We start from the raw sequence: 17,823 nt of genomic DNA on the forward strand, positions 1-17,823 counted from the left end.
GGGAAGCAGTGGCAAAACAAGTACTTTGTTTTGAAATGAAACCTAATAACTCTCTCTGCTTGTGTTTCACATTGTGGTGTGGATTCTCAATGTGTCATGCTTGTATTCCAGGTTCTGTCTGGGGGCCGAGTCTTAGCATTGACTAATGCTCAGATCAGTGACACAGGAAAGTACACTTGTGTTGCAGTGAATGCTGCGGGCGAGAGCCAGAGAGAGATTGATCTCAGAGTTTATGGTGAGATTTTCTGAAAAATCGCTTTAATTAAACACACTGTGGCCCAGACCTTTAGCAACATTGAAGAAAAATTGTTCCAAACCATAATGAAAGGCAAAGTGATTAGGTGTGTACATGTGTATAGGTAAGTAAAAATATGTATCTACACATACGTACACATGATTTATGTATGTATGTTCTTCTGTGTATCCTTGAAGAAATGTAGCTGCAACAGTGAATTTATAATTTTAATACATAAAGACTCATTTATAAATGATAGGAGAAAATATGTATTTTTCTTTGTGTAAAAATCATGTAGATCCCACGGGCAAAAGAGATTATTGGAGCCAGAGCTCAGTTGTCTTTATTGAACCAGAATGAGTCAATGTGAGTTTGCCATACAGCTCTCCAGTTTGTGTTCCATTTTCAAGACTTTACTATGCCTGCCTAAATGGTGGTGACTTTTTTTTAGTGCTAACAATGACACTGTATTGAGCCCAACCAGTCAACTTTGTCTCTTTCAAGAAGCAGGGAATGTATCTTTAGCTTTTGTACTTTGTCAGTTTTCCAAATTTTGTCAGTAAGTTAATTCTGAAGTCTTTTTGACTGAACTCATGTGAATTCTGCCTTCCTTCTGATTTCTTGTAACTTGTATGAGCTTCATCCTGATTTCTTGTGACTTGTGTAAGATGCCTTTTCATGTTGCTTTCTTAGTGATCATTGGTGATGTACCGATATCAAAGAGCATGGCATACTGCCAGGAGGAATGCCAGGGAGTTTGACTGTAGCAAATTTTAAGTTTCCCTTGACAGCTCAGTGGTTTTGTACACCAGTGAAATGAGGATGAACAATGATCTGCCATTTGTTTTAGAAACTAATGGTACCAGATGTGGAGAGAGGGTTTTGGAATTGAAGAACCTTTGTGGTTTTGCTTCTGCTTTCAGTAGGTCAGTGGAGAGAGAACTGTTTTGGGTCTGCCAGTCTCTAGCTTTATGGCAACCATAAGCAAGAGTCTGGAAAATCTTGCAAGAGAAGTTAGAAGTTTGGATGTTTTCTAAGGTGAATAAGGACGGCTGGCCAGGTTATTTTTTTTGTTGGTTGGTTTTTTGAGTTTGGCTCTCAGAATTGGCTTCCTTGTAAATGCACTGTGGTTAGGATACTCGTGACTTGAGTCATGGCTACTTTTGTATCTGCAAGGGGCAGTTCAGAAAGTTAGGACTCTGGCATGGCAAGCAAGCTCAAGGTTAACGTGGGCTGGAACATTTTATGTCTAGAGCAAGGAATATCAATGTCCCTTTTGGAGTTTGAGGGCAGGTGTGTATGTATACGTAACCAAACAAGTGGCATGGATATATTTATTATTTCTCTTTTATTTTCTGGAACATCTGTCCATTTTAGCTAGATGAGATTAAAGGAGTTAGAAGTTGTGTATGTTTAAAATTACTATTGTATTGGAAGCTGGCCAGGCTTGAGCTCAGCTGCAGGGCTATTTTGAGTGAGGCTGTCACCAAAAAGTAATATTACTCTTAGGACTTGCCTCATAAGGGTAATCTAATTAAGAAGTCACAAATTTGGAGTGCACCTGGAGCTGAGATGGTTAGAAATGTGTGGTGCGCTGAGCCAGTCTTGGAGTTGGAACAGTCTGGGTAACATATAGTTACCATGAGCATAATTAGATTAATTTTAAACCCTGTTCCTTCAGAAACAAATGCTTTGGTGTCTGTCTCTCTCTGTTTCATAAACTCAGTTTCCTTTTGAACACATTTCAGTTCATTTAGCTGAGACGAAAAGTAATGGGTGGAAAAGTATTTGGAAATAAATTTGCCATCTGCACTAATGGATCAGCTTCCAATTTTCAGTTCCACAATACTTGTAAAGAATCTGGGCCTTTGTGAATTCTACAAAGAAAGTAAGATAAACAGATTTTTTTTTTCAGTTACTATATTTCTTATCCACAGAGACCAGACTTTTCCCTAAATTATTTCCAAACTGTGAAATCAGCTGCTCTGCTTAGTACTTCCTGTGCAAGAAAAACAAAGCTTTATTGTTAATGTTATTTTTCAGGACATCTTGAGAACTGTATTGCTGGTTTACTGAGTACCACTTTGGGACATTTTATAATCTCATGTGCGCTAATTAATTCAGTATCTTCTTGTTCAGAGTGAAGCACACAGTATTTCTCACAGACAGTCCCACTGCTTCCCTTTTTCTTACCCCAATATTTTGTGCAATCAGACATGCAATTTCTGAACTAATGGATTGCAAACCTAAAAAGCGAAGGAAATGTGACAATAAAGGTTCTTTATATTTGGCCCTGGTCAACCTTTTTTGGGCAAACTGAACAGTCTTAGTATACAACAAGCATAAAAATCCCACTGGATACGTGTAACCAGACAAAGTAATTCTTGCTAGGAAAGTTTTGATTTTGTAAATATTTTAATTGCAGATCTAATGTTGCATTAATGTCAACAGTTTACAATGAACATGCTTTATGTTTTTAAATGACAAAAAAGTAAAGGGAATCCCTATGGGTTGTTTTAAGGATTTAAGAACATATATACCATTAAGGGCATGAACAGGAATTCTCTTCCGGATCATGCTTGAGCAGCCCAGTAAAAGCACTTCTGCTCTCTGCAGTTTGCTGTAGTTACCTGTGTTAGCGATGCAAATGAAGGCAACTGACTTGCTGTGGCATGCATGAGAAGCACTCCCAAATTCTGCCTCACTGGCTCTGATCTGGGAAAGGGAACCTCCAGTAGAGAGCTGGTGGTAAGCAGCAGCAATGCAGGCCATGATGGCCTACACGTACTCTTGCTCTTTTCCAAGTCAGCATGTGTCTGACACCAAAATACTTTAAAACTCTTAATGTGGCAATATTCTGTCAATAACTCAAAGCTGTGTGGGGTGTCTCAGAAGATTTCCTCTGACCAATGATACAGCATGCCATTACCGAAGGACATTCAGTTCAGCCAAGAATACTGATACAAAGCCATAGATGGCAGTTTTTGGTCTTTAATCTTTTCATTTAAGCTCTTGTCAGTCTAATAGTTCCTCCATGTTCTTTTCGACTCCAGCCATGAACACTTTCCCCATGGAAAATTGCTCACTTGCTGTGTTCCAAGGTTTAATTCTCAGTTGCCTTCTCAGTTGCTTTGTTCTTCTGGCTGTGGAAACACAAATAATTTTTAAAATGGGGGAAAAAATGCATTTTCTTGAATCTTGACACTGTTCAAGAACAGTTAATGGGCTTCAATTTAAATGTCCAGAAGCATTTTTTTCTTCTACACAGAAAACTTTCATTCCAAAAGCTGATTTTTCTACGCTACAATTTGGAAATAATAGTGTAATAACGAGGTTATCACTGAAACTGTAGTACAAATCTAAATATAGTGCTCAGTACCAACAATTGCAATAATTAGCTAGCAGATACCACACAAAACAGATAGACAATAAAGTAATTGTAGATCATGACTTGATGATTGTCATTAACCCATTCACTTGGCTGCAGCCATGTAAGTTCTTACTCTGTCTTCTGTATTTGGCTATCTCTAGACAAAATTCTTCTTAAACTCAGAGTTCTTAAAGCCAAGAATCCATCTTGGCACTGTTTGGAACAGTTTAAGACACTTTCAGCTTCTGGGTCTGATTATTATCTTGTGAGCTTTCTCACTCATCAGCTCTTTTTCGCAGGAATGTGCTTCCCCATTCTTTATATACTGGTGATTTTCCTTTCTAGCTGTCTTTCAAGTATTTTTTTGCTAGTCTTGGCTTATCTACATGGTTTCTCCGTAGCTGATATCTCACTAGCATATATCTTGTGTAGAGGATATTCTGTAAGTAACAAAAATTATTCCGGTGCTTTTTGTGATATAAAGGAGACCTAAGTTGTGCATCAGAAAGGTAGTAACTGCCATTTTACTTTTAATGAGTTAAATGAAGACTATTAACTCCACAGTATGTTTACTCTGGGAAGTCTGCAATGCCCAAAGGTCCTTTGTTTTGATTTATTGCTGTAGTTCCACCAAACATCATGGGAGAGGAACAAAACGTCTCTGTGCTCATCAGTCAAGCAGTGGAGCTACGCTGCCAGAGCAATGCTATTCCCCCACCCGTGCTGACGTGGCTCAAAGATGGACGACCCTTGCTGAAGAAGCCAGGTCTTAGCATCTCTGAAGATGGAAGTGTACTGAAGGTAAACTGGGTGGTCAGGCTTTGGTGGCGATTGCTTTCTGAGGAGTATACCCACCATGAAGGCCCTAGATATACCCGTTAGAGTTTGGATAGACCCTCTGGTGCAATAGAGAGTAGTGGGTGAGGAGTGAGGGAAGTCATAGACATCTAGATGTTTGTGTACAGATTTTGCAGGAGTAGTACTGTATTATTAATATTTAGAGAGACAGATGTAAAAATAAAAATTGAAACCTGAACAACCTCCCCTGAAATTTCATGTATAACAATATAAGAAGAAGAAATCCAGGTTTTCATTTTCTTCCTAGATTGAAGGAGCTCAAGTACAGGACACTGGCCGTTACACTTGTGAAGCAACAAATGTTGCTGGGAAAACTGAAAAGAACTATAACGTGAATATTTGGGGTAAGATTTATTAAACTTATTCCAGGAATGGGAACAGAGCTGAGAGTGAAATTATTATGTGAGACACTAAAATCCTCTGTAGTTCATAAACACTTAATTGCTGAGGTTCACGCAGGGAGATGTTGTTATATTTGCTGTAGTTTAACAGTCCCAAGAAAGTGCACACATTTTCCAAATTGCTTTGGTTTGGTTCTAAATTAATAGCAGCTACTTCGTAGGCCTTTGTCAGGCTGGGTTTACATGCATGATACTAGTTTAGAACTATAGCTAACTGGTTTTGTATCCGTAGCTCCTATTTGTGCGCTTTAATGCCATTTAAAGTAACCTACCAACTCTCCACTTTTTTAAATGCTGAAGCATGGAAATTCAAATAAATAAAAGCTGGTTTACCTAGCTTTATTTGCTCTGCAAAGTTATCACCACTGAATCATAAAAATAACTTTAGTAAAATTTTTCTATGGCTAGATGATGAATGTGACTTAGGACATTTATTTTAATAATGGATTTTGAGTGTTTTTTCTGCACCATCATTTTGTCCCCATATGCAAATTGAAATGTGCCTTTTTTTGCTATTACAAGTTAATTTTTTAGTTTGAAATCACAAGACTAGAATTATCTAACTGAGCTTGTAACGATAAAACTACAAGTTTTAGTACAGAATTCTGTCATTATTTATTAAAAAGAAACATTCCTGGTGTTTAAATTAGAGGTGGATATCGTAGTACCATGCAAGACCATGCCATTTTCCCATGCTAATGCCTATACCCATTTACTGTGCATGTCATCTTCATCTCTCATCTCTCCCTCCTCTAGATTGGTAAGATCTGCAATGTTGCAAAGGACATTTGCTGCTGGAGGGATGTGGATTTATTCTTTTGTGCAGTGACACCACTTCAGTAGGATTTTGAAAGGAGGGATAACTCTTCGCTAGTTAGCAGCTTTGATGGAATAAGCTTAATAGAAACCAAAAGTTGCCTGTGAAAGTCATTTGTGGATAACTGTTTAGAATTATAGTCTTTGTTTACACCCAGGGACCAAAAGTCCTGCTTGCCATATTTTTAAGTTTTAAATCCGGGAAATGTATCCTTCTGAGGATTGGCGAGATCCTGAGAGCTAACTCTGGTTCCAGGAACCAGTCCATGTGTTAAATGTAAGATGTACCTCTGTAGAGAATGGCACAAACTTTTTGACTAGAAGCAGGACAAATAAGTTTGAAGCCAGTACAGTACAATAAAGTCCTTTGCAGTCAGTTGTTCTGAAACCCATACATCTGGTTGCTGCTAAATAAAGAGTTTAAGTATCAGAAGGAGAAGCTGTCTACTGTCATGTGCATTAAAAATGTGATGGATAAGTTATTCACTAGTGAGATTTTATTTGCCAGTTTCAGCCTATGTTTTCCTCTGCTTTTTTTGGTCTCTTTTCAAGTGTTACCTACACTATTTTCATCTGATGAAAATGGTTCCCCCCTTTCAAGAAGGCAATTATCCCTTCCTTAGTGATTGAACTGAAGTTCTTTAAGACTTTGAGAATCAGAGTGAAAACAGTTGTCCCTTTTGTCTGCAACTGGTTTACAGTCACAGAGATGTAGAGCAAAGCTGGCACTCTGCTACAGTAGGGCAATTGATAGGATGGGGTCCTTAGTGTTGGATGTGGCAGCCAGTGTGTCGCTGCAGCAAAAATTCAAAGGAAAAACTTGGGCTGAATTTTGAAAGTCACTTTCCGACTAATGATGATATCTGTAGGTTTATGAGCTAACACCATGAATGAGGCAGGCTCTTATAGTTGGAGTCAGTTTACATAATTTACAGAAATGGCTTTGTTCTGTGAAGTCCATTCAAAATTCAGCCGGAAATAGACCCTATGCATGCACCAGACCTCAGAGGCTGGAAGGATAGATGCAGTCATTCGCAAGTATATTATTCCCTACCCAGGATCTGGTTTGCATTGTCAACAAGAGAATACAATCCTTGTAATTGCTTCAGAGCATAATGGGACAAATTTGTGCCAGGGTCATTTGGGTCTTACTGTTGGCTGATAAAGTTTTGTTTCAAATGCTGCCATTATTTGGCATTTCTTTTCAGTGTCACCAGGTATTTATGGCTCAGATGACATCTCTCAGCTGACAGTAATTGAAGGGAGCTTGATAAGCCTGATATGTGAGTCCAGTGGCATCCCACCACCCAGTCTTACCTGGAAAAAGAATGGTGAGTAACCATCCACTGTCGGTTTTATAAAGCAAATGTGATAATTCTGACCTGCCAGTTTTTCTTTTTTCCTGTGAACATTTTAGATAGTGTGTTCTGAGGAGTTCAAACATGCAGATATCTCAACAATGCTGATATTGAGTAAAATGAACCACAATAGTAGATTATTCCCTTCTCTTTAACTCACCTCTGCTTGGATTAGGTGTCATTATTCCTAAAGACGTGCAAGAGAAGCACAGTGCAGAGATTCCTGAGCTGACTTAAAAATGGACAGTTTATACATGTTAGTGAAGCACTTAACCCCTCTCAATATGCTTATTTACCATGGTGAAGCAAGACAGCATCAAGACTTATTTGTGGATCCCAGCTGGCAGGGCTGTGGGTCATTGTGAAGTTCTGTGGTGCCGAGTTGAGGGTCTCTGCCCTGTGATCCACTGCACAACATAGATGTATCCTATGGATTATTTTTAAATTTGCAGCCATGGCATACTGCCAAGTGAAGAAAATGCAACCAGTTGTAGTAATTGCTTTTGGGATTTGCTGAACCTTTCTCTCATCCCATCTTAATATTTAAGAGTAGTCTGCACACCTTTTTGCTTTAGGGGTTAAAGCAACATTGACAAATGCCTTCTTATGAATCAGTAGACAAAAGCAGGTATTTTTAGCACCTTCTTTTAAGCATGGACACTGTGGAGACAGAATATTATATTGGGCGGCAGTGTTGATCTGCTCGAGGGTAGGAAGGCTCTGCAGAGGGACCTGGACAGGCTGGATCGATGGGCCCAGGCCAACTGTATGAGATTCAACAAGGCCAAGTGCCGGGTCCTGCGCTTCGGCCACAACAACCCCATGCAGCGCTACAGGCTTGGGGAAGAGTGGCTGGAAAGCTGCCTGGCGGAAAAGGACCTGGGGGTGTTCGTCAACAGCCGGCTGAGTATGAGCCAGCAGTGTGCCCAGGTGGCCAAGAAGGCCAACGGCATCCTGGCTTGTATCAGAACTAGTGTGGCCAGCAGGAGTAGGGAAGTGATCGTGCCCCTGTACTCAGCACTGGTGAGGCCGCACCTCGAATACTAGGCATTTGCCCAGCAGTGGGTTTGGTTCTTCATTTCCCTTTTGCTTAGTCCTCTCCAGGGAAAGTCAGGATAATTTTGATTTGCCTTTAATGGCTTATTGCTTCCTAATCAATATTCTTATCTGATATTTTATTTCTTACCAGAAATTTATGCTTGACACAGCTAAAAAGAAGTCAGAGAAAAGGACCTATTTAGGGCCCCACTCCTGGCATAATGTGGGGCAAATGCCTCCAATATGCCTGAAAACACCCCATCACATTGATTCTCAACAACTGTTGAGACTCCTTTCTTATGAGAAGTTAAGAAATTGCCTTGTAAAGCACTAAGGATGTTGCCTCTTGGTACTGTCTCAAACATCAGCACAGTTCCCTCTTCAATGAAAATGTAAGCAAGCATAAAATAAACTTTCTTTACTGAAAGAGTAGTTAAACATTGGAACAGACTGCCCAGGGAAGTGGTTGAGTCACCATCCCTGGAAGTATTTAAAAAACGGGTAGATGAGGCGCTTAGGGACATGGTTTAGTGGGCATGGTGGTGTTGGGTTGATGGTTGGACTCGATGATCTTGGAGGTCTCTTCCAACCTTAATGATTCTATGATTCTATGATTAGACAAAGTAAGATGCTGAACTCTTCAGTATGGTAATTCTTGTGTTATTAATCAATCTTACCTATTCATCTGTGTCTTTCTAGATCACAGAATCATAGATTCTATGATTCTATGATTATACCATAGATGGCAGAATTCAGTGTGGTATGTGCCTATCAATTAATTCTGGCTTGTGGAAAGAGCAGATTTTAATTACAAAACACTTTTTCTAATGCATAAAATTTTCAGAGAAAATGAAGTTCATCAAGTTCTTTTTAAACCCTGTCTATTGGAAGCCAAAAAGGCATTGTATGATGTGTTCTAATGTACGGCAAGGCTGAAGTGTATACACTTAAAGGCAGAAAGGAAACTTGAACCTGTTGGAAAGTCTAGAAAGGTAGTTAGAAAGTAGTACAGTTTAGAATGTTACTTGAGAGCTAGATTTTTCATCATGTTTGGCATTTGGTGCACTTGTTCATAGAAAGGATTTTAAACACACAAGTGGGAAATGAAAATTCAGCTTGTAAGAGTTATCAGTAGCATGTGTATTCTTTCTGTCAAAAAGTCTCCCTGTGGTTTGTAAAGATGAAGATACTTGCCTAATCTGAGGTCTCCAAGATTGAAAATTCTGCTCAGAGAATGTAATATTATTTTGCTGTCACATTTCTGCTGAGGATTTCCTGGGCAGAAGTCTATGCACATGTGCTGTGTGGCACACAATACACAGATGGTCCAGCTGTGAAGACTAAATTATATGTTTCTAAGCACTGGCTGTGCTGGGTGAGACGATTATATACTAGACAATGAGTCAGATATTACTGAAAATGTTGAATTTGCTGCTCAGTGAAAGTGTCCAAGACTTCCTGGATGGATGCGAGTATGGTGAGAGTTATTGTGCTTTAGCTCAGGTTGCTATATGTCACGAAGTCAGCAATTAATATGGGAAGTCCTCAGAATCTGCTTGCATGAAGTTTCTGATGTCTAGGAAAACTCTGATAGAGCAGTTCTAAAATGGACAATTGCGCAGGTCAGTAATTTTTAAATGAGCCAGTGGACTTTACACCATGTGAGCAAGCTCATTACATTTTCTGTGTTTTTATCTGAAAGAATGTCTCTTGCAGGCTCTCCACTGATGGCTGACCTTTCAGGAAGGGTGCGGATATTATCTGGAGGCAGACAGCTACAGATTTCAATTGCTGAAAAGTCTGATGCTGCATCTTACACTTGTATTGCTTCAAATGTAGCTGGAAGTGCAAAGAAAGAATACAGTTTGCAAGTATACAGTAAGCTACCATGAAAAATTCCGTTCATAGTTTACCAGTTCTGCAATAGAGTTACATTATGATAGTGTACATCGTACGGTGATGTTAAGCTGCAAGATTTTCAGAGAGTAAAGGACAATTTAAGGGTACTCCGAGGAGAATGTTAAGTAATTAAAATTTTGGCAATTTGGACTCAGAGCTTGACCAAGATGTTGCATAAATCTGTTGAAAGTGCATTTGACCACAGATGACTACAGGGATGTAAACTCTTTACAGGGATGACAACTCTTCTTGTCACCAGACAGTAGTAGTGATGACAACTAATTGAATTTAAATTTGCCAGTTTTACTGCGAAGTCTGTACTTCAGTCAGGAATAAAAGGAGGTATTTTTAAACAGTCCCATGAAAGAGAAAATCTTCAAAAATCTGTAGGGATTGACAGCATCTATTCTAAGCATTTGGGGCAGTCTTTTTTAATTTAATTTTTTTTCCTGTTTATATTTTAAAAATTGCCTGTAAGTTACATTTTAAGAAACAATTTTACTTTATGGGGTGGGGAGAGAGGAGGTTATTTGTCTTTTCTCAGCTCTGTGGAAAATGCTATGAATTGCGGAGTGCCCCTAGCTGATTTGCCAGCATTAACCCACAAGAACTGGTCTTTATGAAAATGCTGTTCTGGCAAACTTGATTGTTCTGTTCAGAAACAGATGAAGATACTGAAATGTAGCTTCCATTTGACTTCTAAACTGTTGTTCTTTTTCTTTCATAGTTCGACCAACTATATTAAACAGTGGTAGCCACCCATCAGAAGTTGTAGTCATCCAGGGAAATGACGTTTCCTTGGAGTGCAAGGTACAGGGCATTCCAGAACCTGCAATAACGTGGATGAAGGATGGCCGTCCGCTAGTCAGTGGCAGGGACATAGTGATACTTCGTGATGGTCACTTTCTTCAACTGAAAAATGCCCAGGTGTCAGACACTGGCCGCTATGTCTGTGTTGCTGCCAATGTGGCAGGGCTGTCTGACAGAAGATACGATCTAAATGTTCATGGTGAGTATGTGCAAAATGGGGCAGACATAACAGAAACAAATTAGACTTTTAAGTTTGCCAAAGGACATCCAAGAAATAGTTGTGGGGCTAAATGCACCACCTGTATCTATTACAGGCTTTACATGTGGTGCAGTTTCAGTTGCAGATCAGTGATGCAGTTTCAATTGCAGTGTTACAAAAATCCAAATCCAATTTCATGACTCCTGAATATTTTAAAATCTTACCTCTGTCCCGGTTAATATTAATCCATCCTCAGTTGCTCCATCTCCTGAGAGGACAAAAAGGAGAAAACCAAGATTAGGTATAATTGTATACGATATTGGGGTGAGTGTCATGGTGGGAAATACTCTATTGTGGGAGATAGAAATCAAGGTTTAACCGAGAACACCCTGCTAGTGGCCGCTACCAGAGGACAGTTACCTGAGGATATCCAGTATCTCAAGTACTTAATTACCAGTTTCATTTTGCACAATCAGAAGAATTTAAAGGTGATACCTCCAACTATAATTCATCTCCATAATTTGACTTGATGGAATTGATTGGAACATCACGTTATTTTACAGACACTGTAATTCTTTTACATGTAATTTTTTTATGCTTCATTGAACACTGAATATTCATGTTTTACTTGTGAAAGTAAACACAGGAATTCTCATTATTGAAAATAAGAGGTCTAAATTATTCACCAGTTTTGTTTATGTATTTTTTTTTATTTGGAAGGTTTGCTGTACTGTATTATCAAACTTCTGGGTAGTAAAAAGAAACTTTAAGCTTCCTCAAGCTACTCAGAGTGCTGGAGGATGTTGGTCAATTTTTGACCCCATGCTTTATGTTCTAAAGTGTGAACTGTAGAACTGCTTCCAGAGTGGAAATATTCTTATTCCTAGCAAAGAAAAGCCTAACATAAACTTGTTGTAGTTATTTTAACAGGGATTTGTTCTTTCCATTAGAAAAAGCATGTAATTTTGTCAGTGTTAGAATTTTCCCTAGTGTTTCATTAGATACTGGAAATTATAATTAGCATAGAATGGACAGAACTACTATAAACTGTTATTCACTGGGGATCTTAAGCCATAAAATAAAGGTAATAGAACTGATAGAATTTAATTTTAATATTTCTATGCAATTACACAGTAAGATATTGTCATTAATATATAGTATTAAATGTCTCAGTTTTGTAGCTCTGCACTTGCCAAGCTTATCTTAGCTTCAATGACTTATTATTTGGATGACAGAATGTTTTAATTTTTATTTGTTCTGAAGTATGGCTTTTCTTTACTCTTGTTCTGTAGTTCCCCCAAGTATTGCTGGTGACCTGCAGATGCCTGAAAATATCAGCATTGTGGAGAAGAATCCCATCTCTCTGGTTTGTGAAGCTTCAGGAATTCCCTTACCATCAATAACATGGCTCAAGAATGGATGGCCTGTCACTTTGAACAACTCAGTGCGAATCCTCTCAGGTACAAAAGCTGTAGTTATTTAAAAAAAAAAAAAAAAGAGGGAAGGGGGCGAAGTGCCCTCTGCATCTATAGTGCAGGTATTTCACATGAAAGAAGGTTTGGTTTGGTTTAATAATCTGTTAAAGACAAGGAGAGAAGAGAAACTGTTATTCAATGCCAAGCTTTTCAGTAAATGGGGTCAGATTGGCTGGAGTGCCTGGTGAATAGCTAATGTAAACTTTTAAAGTTGTTACCAAACTTCATGTGTATGGGCCAAAGGCATGGTAACTATTTGGTCTGTGACATGGAATAAGCCATTATTCTGGCTGTTAGTGTATGTTAGTCCAATGCTTATTTCCAGAAATATATCAGACGGTAACATCTTGCTTTGTCAGTGCCAATACATATACTGCGTTAGCTCTCTCATTTGATTAGTTTTCTCTACCTCTTCCTCTTCACAGTTATTTTACCCTTTAAAGACTAAAAATCTTTGAGAGAATGAATAATATGACAATAAACAAAACACATCTTTCATTTCTATGGGTGAAACAGGGAAGCCTGTTCACAAGCCTCAGAAATTAATGCATGTAAATACTTCCTGGCCTTGGAGCTAACTGAATCTGATCTTCAGAATGTCATCTAATAAAAGCTGGAATTAGGTGATCAGTCAAAGACAGCACAGAATGCTGCATTAGCAAGAAGACTAGTCCAAGGGATCTGGAGAAACTTGCAGTAGGCAAGCAGAGAAACAGATCCGATTCATCAGGGATCTTGATTTTCAAGCTGGGATAACCTACAAAGAACTAGTTCAGATGCCTTTTTATGACAGTAGTAATTGACAGAGGTGTCTGAAATAGGAGGGGCTCAGTACCTGTTCCTGTAAACCATCTTCCTGCAATACCATAAGGAAGTGAGAGTACTTGACTGGCAGCTGCAGTGATGTTAAAGCTTTGTGTTTACAATAAGAAATTGAGTTAGCAGCCCTTGAGATTACAAACGGAAAATGCGTACCAAGCAGTCAATGCAATACATTTTGCGTTGACTTCACGTGTCTGGGGATCAGCTTTGTGGAGTGTGTAGAAGTAATTAAGTATCTGGTTACGACTGAGATGTATAGATGACAACTGAGAAGTTTCTTTGATTTTGGGCTTGCCACTCACAGCTAGAAATCTCATGAAAATAAGTTTTGATGAAGTTTCTAAAACTCTGACATAGCTACCATGCAAAGCCAAGCAATCCTACAGCATGAACACAAGAAAACAATCAGACAGGCAAAGGAACTGGAAGGTGTTTAGAAGCTCAGCTAAGACTGGATTTGAAGCTGGAATTTTTCAGGGTTTTTTTTTTTTTTAATTCGTGTAGCTTTTAACATTACAGGTAGTCCTGTCTTCTGCTTTCCCATTTTTATGCATGGCGCGTGGAAAAAGGAGTGGGTGTCTGATTATTATCTGGTATAAATCTGACTATCTGAGTTGGTATGCATTCCTTTTTGTATGAAGTTGCCATCAACAAAAATAATTTCTTCTGGGCTTGATTGTTTCTGTTCTGTCTGTTGATTTCTACACCCACACTAATATCACCACCCGGATTGCAGAGTCAGGAAGGGTGAGAGACAAAAAGATGTTTATTGTCTCTGAATGTTAGCTGCAGTGGGAGTGGGGAAACAGGCCAGAACTCAGTGCTTGTTTTCCAGCAACTGTGCTTTTGTGCAGTTCTTTAGAAAACTACACATTGTGGTAGTGAACTGTAACCAACATGGCATTTGGAACTTTATTTGTGCTTGTACAGCTGTAAAAAACCAAAAACAACAACAACAAAAAATCCCCCTCTGACTAATTTAAGACATAAAATACTTTGCCAAAGCAAGATTTTGGTTCTGTTGATTGAAAACATACTTGGCATTGTAGATGATTTAAATGTGTGGACACACTGCTGGCAACTTTGAATCTGTTAATTCAGATACTATGCTGATGTTTCCTTTTAATGATGCTTCTTACATACTTTAGAAATAAAAGAAAAAAAATTCTACCATACCACATCTGCTTTCCTTGCAGACCATGCACTAAGCTGCATACTAGCTTTAGCAAGGAGAAAAGCTTTTTGTAAGTTTTAGCTAAATGTAGAAAATCATACCCTGCCTCAGCACTGGAGCCCTTGGTGTGCAAGTATGTGATACCATAGAAAGTTACAGTCTCCTGCAGGCAGATATCTGCTTCATTTTACTTCTTATATGGCTTTGTTCAGGATGTGAATGGGAGAAAGGATCAGGGTGACATCAGTCTGCCTTCCTCAGTCTCACAGTACTCCCTCCAGCAGGTAGGATTCCTTGAGTGGAGGCACATCCATCAAGTAGGTCAGCAGTTTCTTCCTTCAAAGCACATGACCAGGAACATAAATTTCTGGGATATATCCCAATAATGAGACCCTGTGGATATTTGCAGGCAGGACATGCACAGTTCAGATGTGATGTACTGTGAGGTAATGATTGCTAATGTGAGAGCTATTAACGAGAAACTGGAAAAGGCTGAAGGATGGCCACCACATTTGTTTTCACACTTAAATGCTCACTGATGTTTGTTTTGCTGTTCCTCTGCCAAAAAGGAAGCAAAGAGAAATTATTCTGCTAGGGCAAAGCAGGGATATCCGTGGTCCTTTGGTCAAACATATTTGCAAATCTTCTTTCTTTTAAACTAGCATGCCTGTGCAAATGTGTTCTCGCAACTGCTCTGCTATAGTGTTATGAGAAATATGTTATTTTAAAACATTACATATAAACCAGTACTGTTGTCACCTGTTATTATTGATGGCACAGTTAATACAAATGCTAGAAGAGAGGACTGGAATTTTACTCCTTATCTATACATGTGAAAATACCTTTATGGAGTGTTTGTGTTTATAAAAATAAACTTATTTTTATGTGTACACACCCACCCTCCCTCTGATGAGGCTTTATTATTTTTCCTCGACAGTCATCTAGATTCTCAGTATAGCAAAGTCCTCATGTGAACAAAAATCCTGCTGCCTGAGACACTGTTCTGTCAAAATTTCCTGCATAGAAGTACATGCACAAATCCTGCGTATTGCAAACACAGTGTTCCTGCCACATCCAAAGTGTCTGCACTGATCAAAAAATTACGTGTGCATCCTGCTGTCTGAGACACTGTTCTGTCAAAATTTCCTGCATAGAAGTACATGCACAAATCCTGCGTATTGCAAACACAGTGTTCCTGCCACATCCAAAGTGTCTGCACTGATCAATAAATTATGTGTGCACTGTACCCCTGCATGTAGTTTGAGTGACCTGTGTGGAGCAGGTTCAATTTTTCTCTGCCCAAACTCTACAGATGTGTCTTGAAGTTTTCAGTGATTGTTCCGGTTGGTCTCAGACTTCCTCCAGAAATTCTCAGGAAGTATCTAAATGTCTCAAAGTTCACTTAAATGTAGTTTCTGGAGGCGAAAAAAAGAGATGTGTCAGGGTAGTTTGGAAGTTACTGACTAGAAAGAAGAGTATGATCAATATTAAGCACAGATCTAAAAGCACTGAGGAGCTGAGGGCTTGAGCAGACATACAGAAATGATGGGAGTAGGAGTAAGCTCAGTCACTTTCTCTTACTGTTTGTTCAACAAAACAAAGCACATTAAAAAAATAGACCACATTAAATTTACAGCTATAAATTTTTTAACCAAAACATAAAAAAAATTAAGAGTTAGTACAGACAATTTGGGAGCATATTGGTTGGAGCAGGACTTTAATGATTGTATGTTTTTTGGCTTTCTCCTCAGGGGGCAGAATGCTTCGTTTGACACACACGAGTGTAGCAGATGAAGGTCAGTATACTTGCGTAGTGACCAATGCTGCAGGAGAAGTGAGGAAGGAATTTGACCTTTCTGTTCTAGGTAAGTACATGGTAATTTTTGTTACAGTAGAAGATAAGGGGATCTACCATATACTTCGCTGGTATTTTAAAAATTATTATGCCAAAACATATGTCTGTAGGGGGAAAAAAAAGTGCATTTGATAACATGGTCAGAAAATCAGGTTTTAAAGAGAAGCTACTTCTACATGTGAATTTGCTGTTTGTTTAGTTTTTAAAATTGAGGATTTTTCAGGCATAATTTGGAATAACTGGCAGCTACTTCTGTTTTGCATTTTGTTTGAGGTTTTTTTCTGAAAAGGAACTATGTCAGTGTAACTGGCTTCAGTTACATTGTTGTTTCAGTTGGATAGAAGTCTGGGGGATGCTGACACCCAGACTCCCATCTTCTCTTCTGTTTCTTGTTGCTCATAGCTTCGCTGTCCCTTGGACGTGATGAACAAGGTGAAGCAGTTTATAGGTGATCTGAAAAGGTGGGGGGTTTGTGTTTTCCTGGTCAGGTTAGTTTTCAGCCAGATCAGTTCCCTGCTCGTTCACCACACAGACTATAAATGCCAGTATTGGTGAAAAGAAGATGACAAGAGTGAGTGGTCAGGGGAATAGTGCTATTTCTTTTGGCAGCGGCCTGAATTTAAGCTGGTTTAAGTCAAGAAAACTACAGCCCCAGGAAACCATATGAAATTTATGTGAATCTGTTGCATCTAATGCTGAAATGCAAGAAGTTCAATCCCATACTCATTAATTAAAAGCAGCATTATTGTGCAGCAGTGGGTATAATATGTATAGCTGAGTGGCATGATGATAATAATCTGTTGCAACAAAGATGTGAAGGCAAAGCCAAGTCCAACAGGGAACTTAAACACTGGAGCTGGAATTGTTTCTACAAAATAGAGATCTCTGATTCAGTGGAAACCTTTAGTCAAATAGAGCCTTTGATATTCTAAAGCATATAATCCAAGTGTGGTAGTGGGTGATCCTGCTAATGTATTTAGACAAGGACTAGTACAGCAGGCTCTTTAGATGGCTATTTGGAACCCTTAATGTGTAATTTTAGACCATCTAAGGCACCTGAAGGTGCACAAGTCCATGGGACCTGATGAGATCCATCCTTGAGTCCTGAAGGAACTGGCGGATGAAGTTGCTAAGCCACTATCTATCGTATTTGAGAAGTCATGGCAGTCCGGTGAAGTTCCCACTGACTGGAAAAGGGGAAACATAACCCCCATTTTTAAAAAGGGAAAAAAGGAAGACCGAGGGAACTACAGGCCAGTCAGTCTCACCTCTGTGCCTGGGAAGATCATGGAACAGATCCTCCTGGCAGCTATGCTAAGGCCCATGGAGGACAGGGAGGTGATTCGAGACAGCCGGCATGGCTTCACCAAGGGCAAGTCCTGCCTGACTAACCTAGTGGCCTTCTATGATGGAGTGACTACATCAGTGGACATGGGAAGGGCTACAGATGTCGTCTACCTGGACCTGTATAAGGCCTTTGACATGGTCCCCCACAACATCCTTCTCTCTAAAC

At 39.2% G+C, this 17,823-nt stretch overlaps 1 protein-coding gene across 1 annotated transcript in view; it reads left to right on the forward strand.

Annotated features, from left to right (window-relative positions):
* Positions 1 to 17,823, forward strand: part of HMCN1 (hemicentin 1) — a 214,120-nt gene that overhangs the window by 129,732 nt on the left and 66,565 nt on the right. Inside the window, exons 42-49 of the mRNA XM_009324659.1 lie at positions 112 to 235; positions 4,231 to 4,406; positions 4,711 to 4,807; positions 6,889 to 7,011; positions 9,793 to 9,954; positions 10,703 to 10,984; positions 12,277 to 12,444; positions 16,207 to 16,320. Coding sequence (XP_009322934.1) covers positions 112 to 235; positions 4,231 to 4,406; positions 4,711 to 4,807; positions 6,889 to 7,011; positions 9,793 to 9,954; positions 10,703 to 10,984; positions 12,277 to 12,444; positions 16,207 to 16,320 — 1,246 coding nt within the window. The remainder of the gene's footprint in view (positions 1 to 111; positions 236 to 4,230; positions 4,407 to 4,710; positions 4,808 to 6,888; positions 7,012 to 9,792; positions 9,955 to 10,702; positions 10,985 to 12,276; positions 12,445 to 16,206; positions 16,321 to 17,823) is intronic.

Source organism: Pygoscelis adeliae, unplaced genomic scaffold (assembly GCF_000699105.1).
Source record: "Pygoscelis adeliae isolate BGI_AS28 unplaced genomic scaffold, ASM69910v1 Scaffold126, whole genome shotgun sequence".
NCBI lineage: Eukaryota > Metazoa > Chordata > Aves > Sphenisciformes > Spheniscidae > Pygoscelis > Pygoscelis adeliae.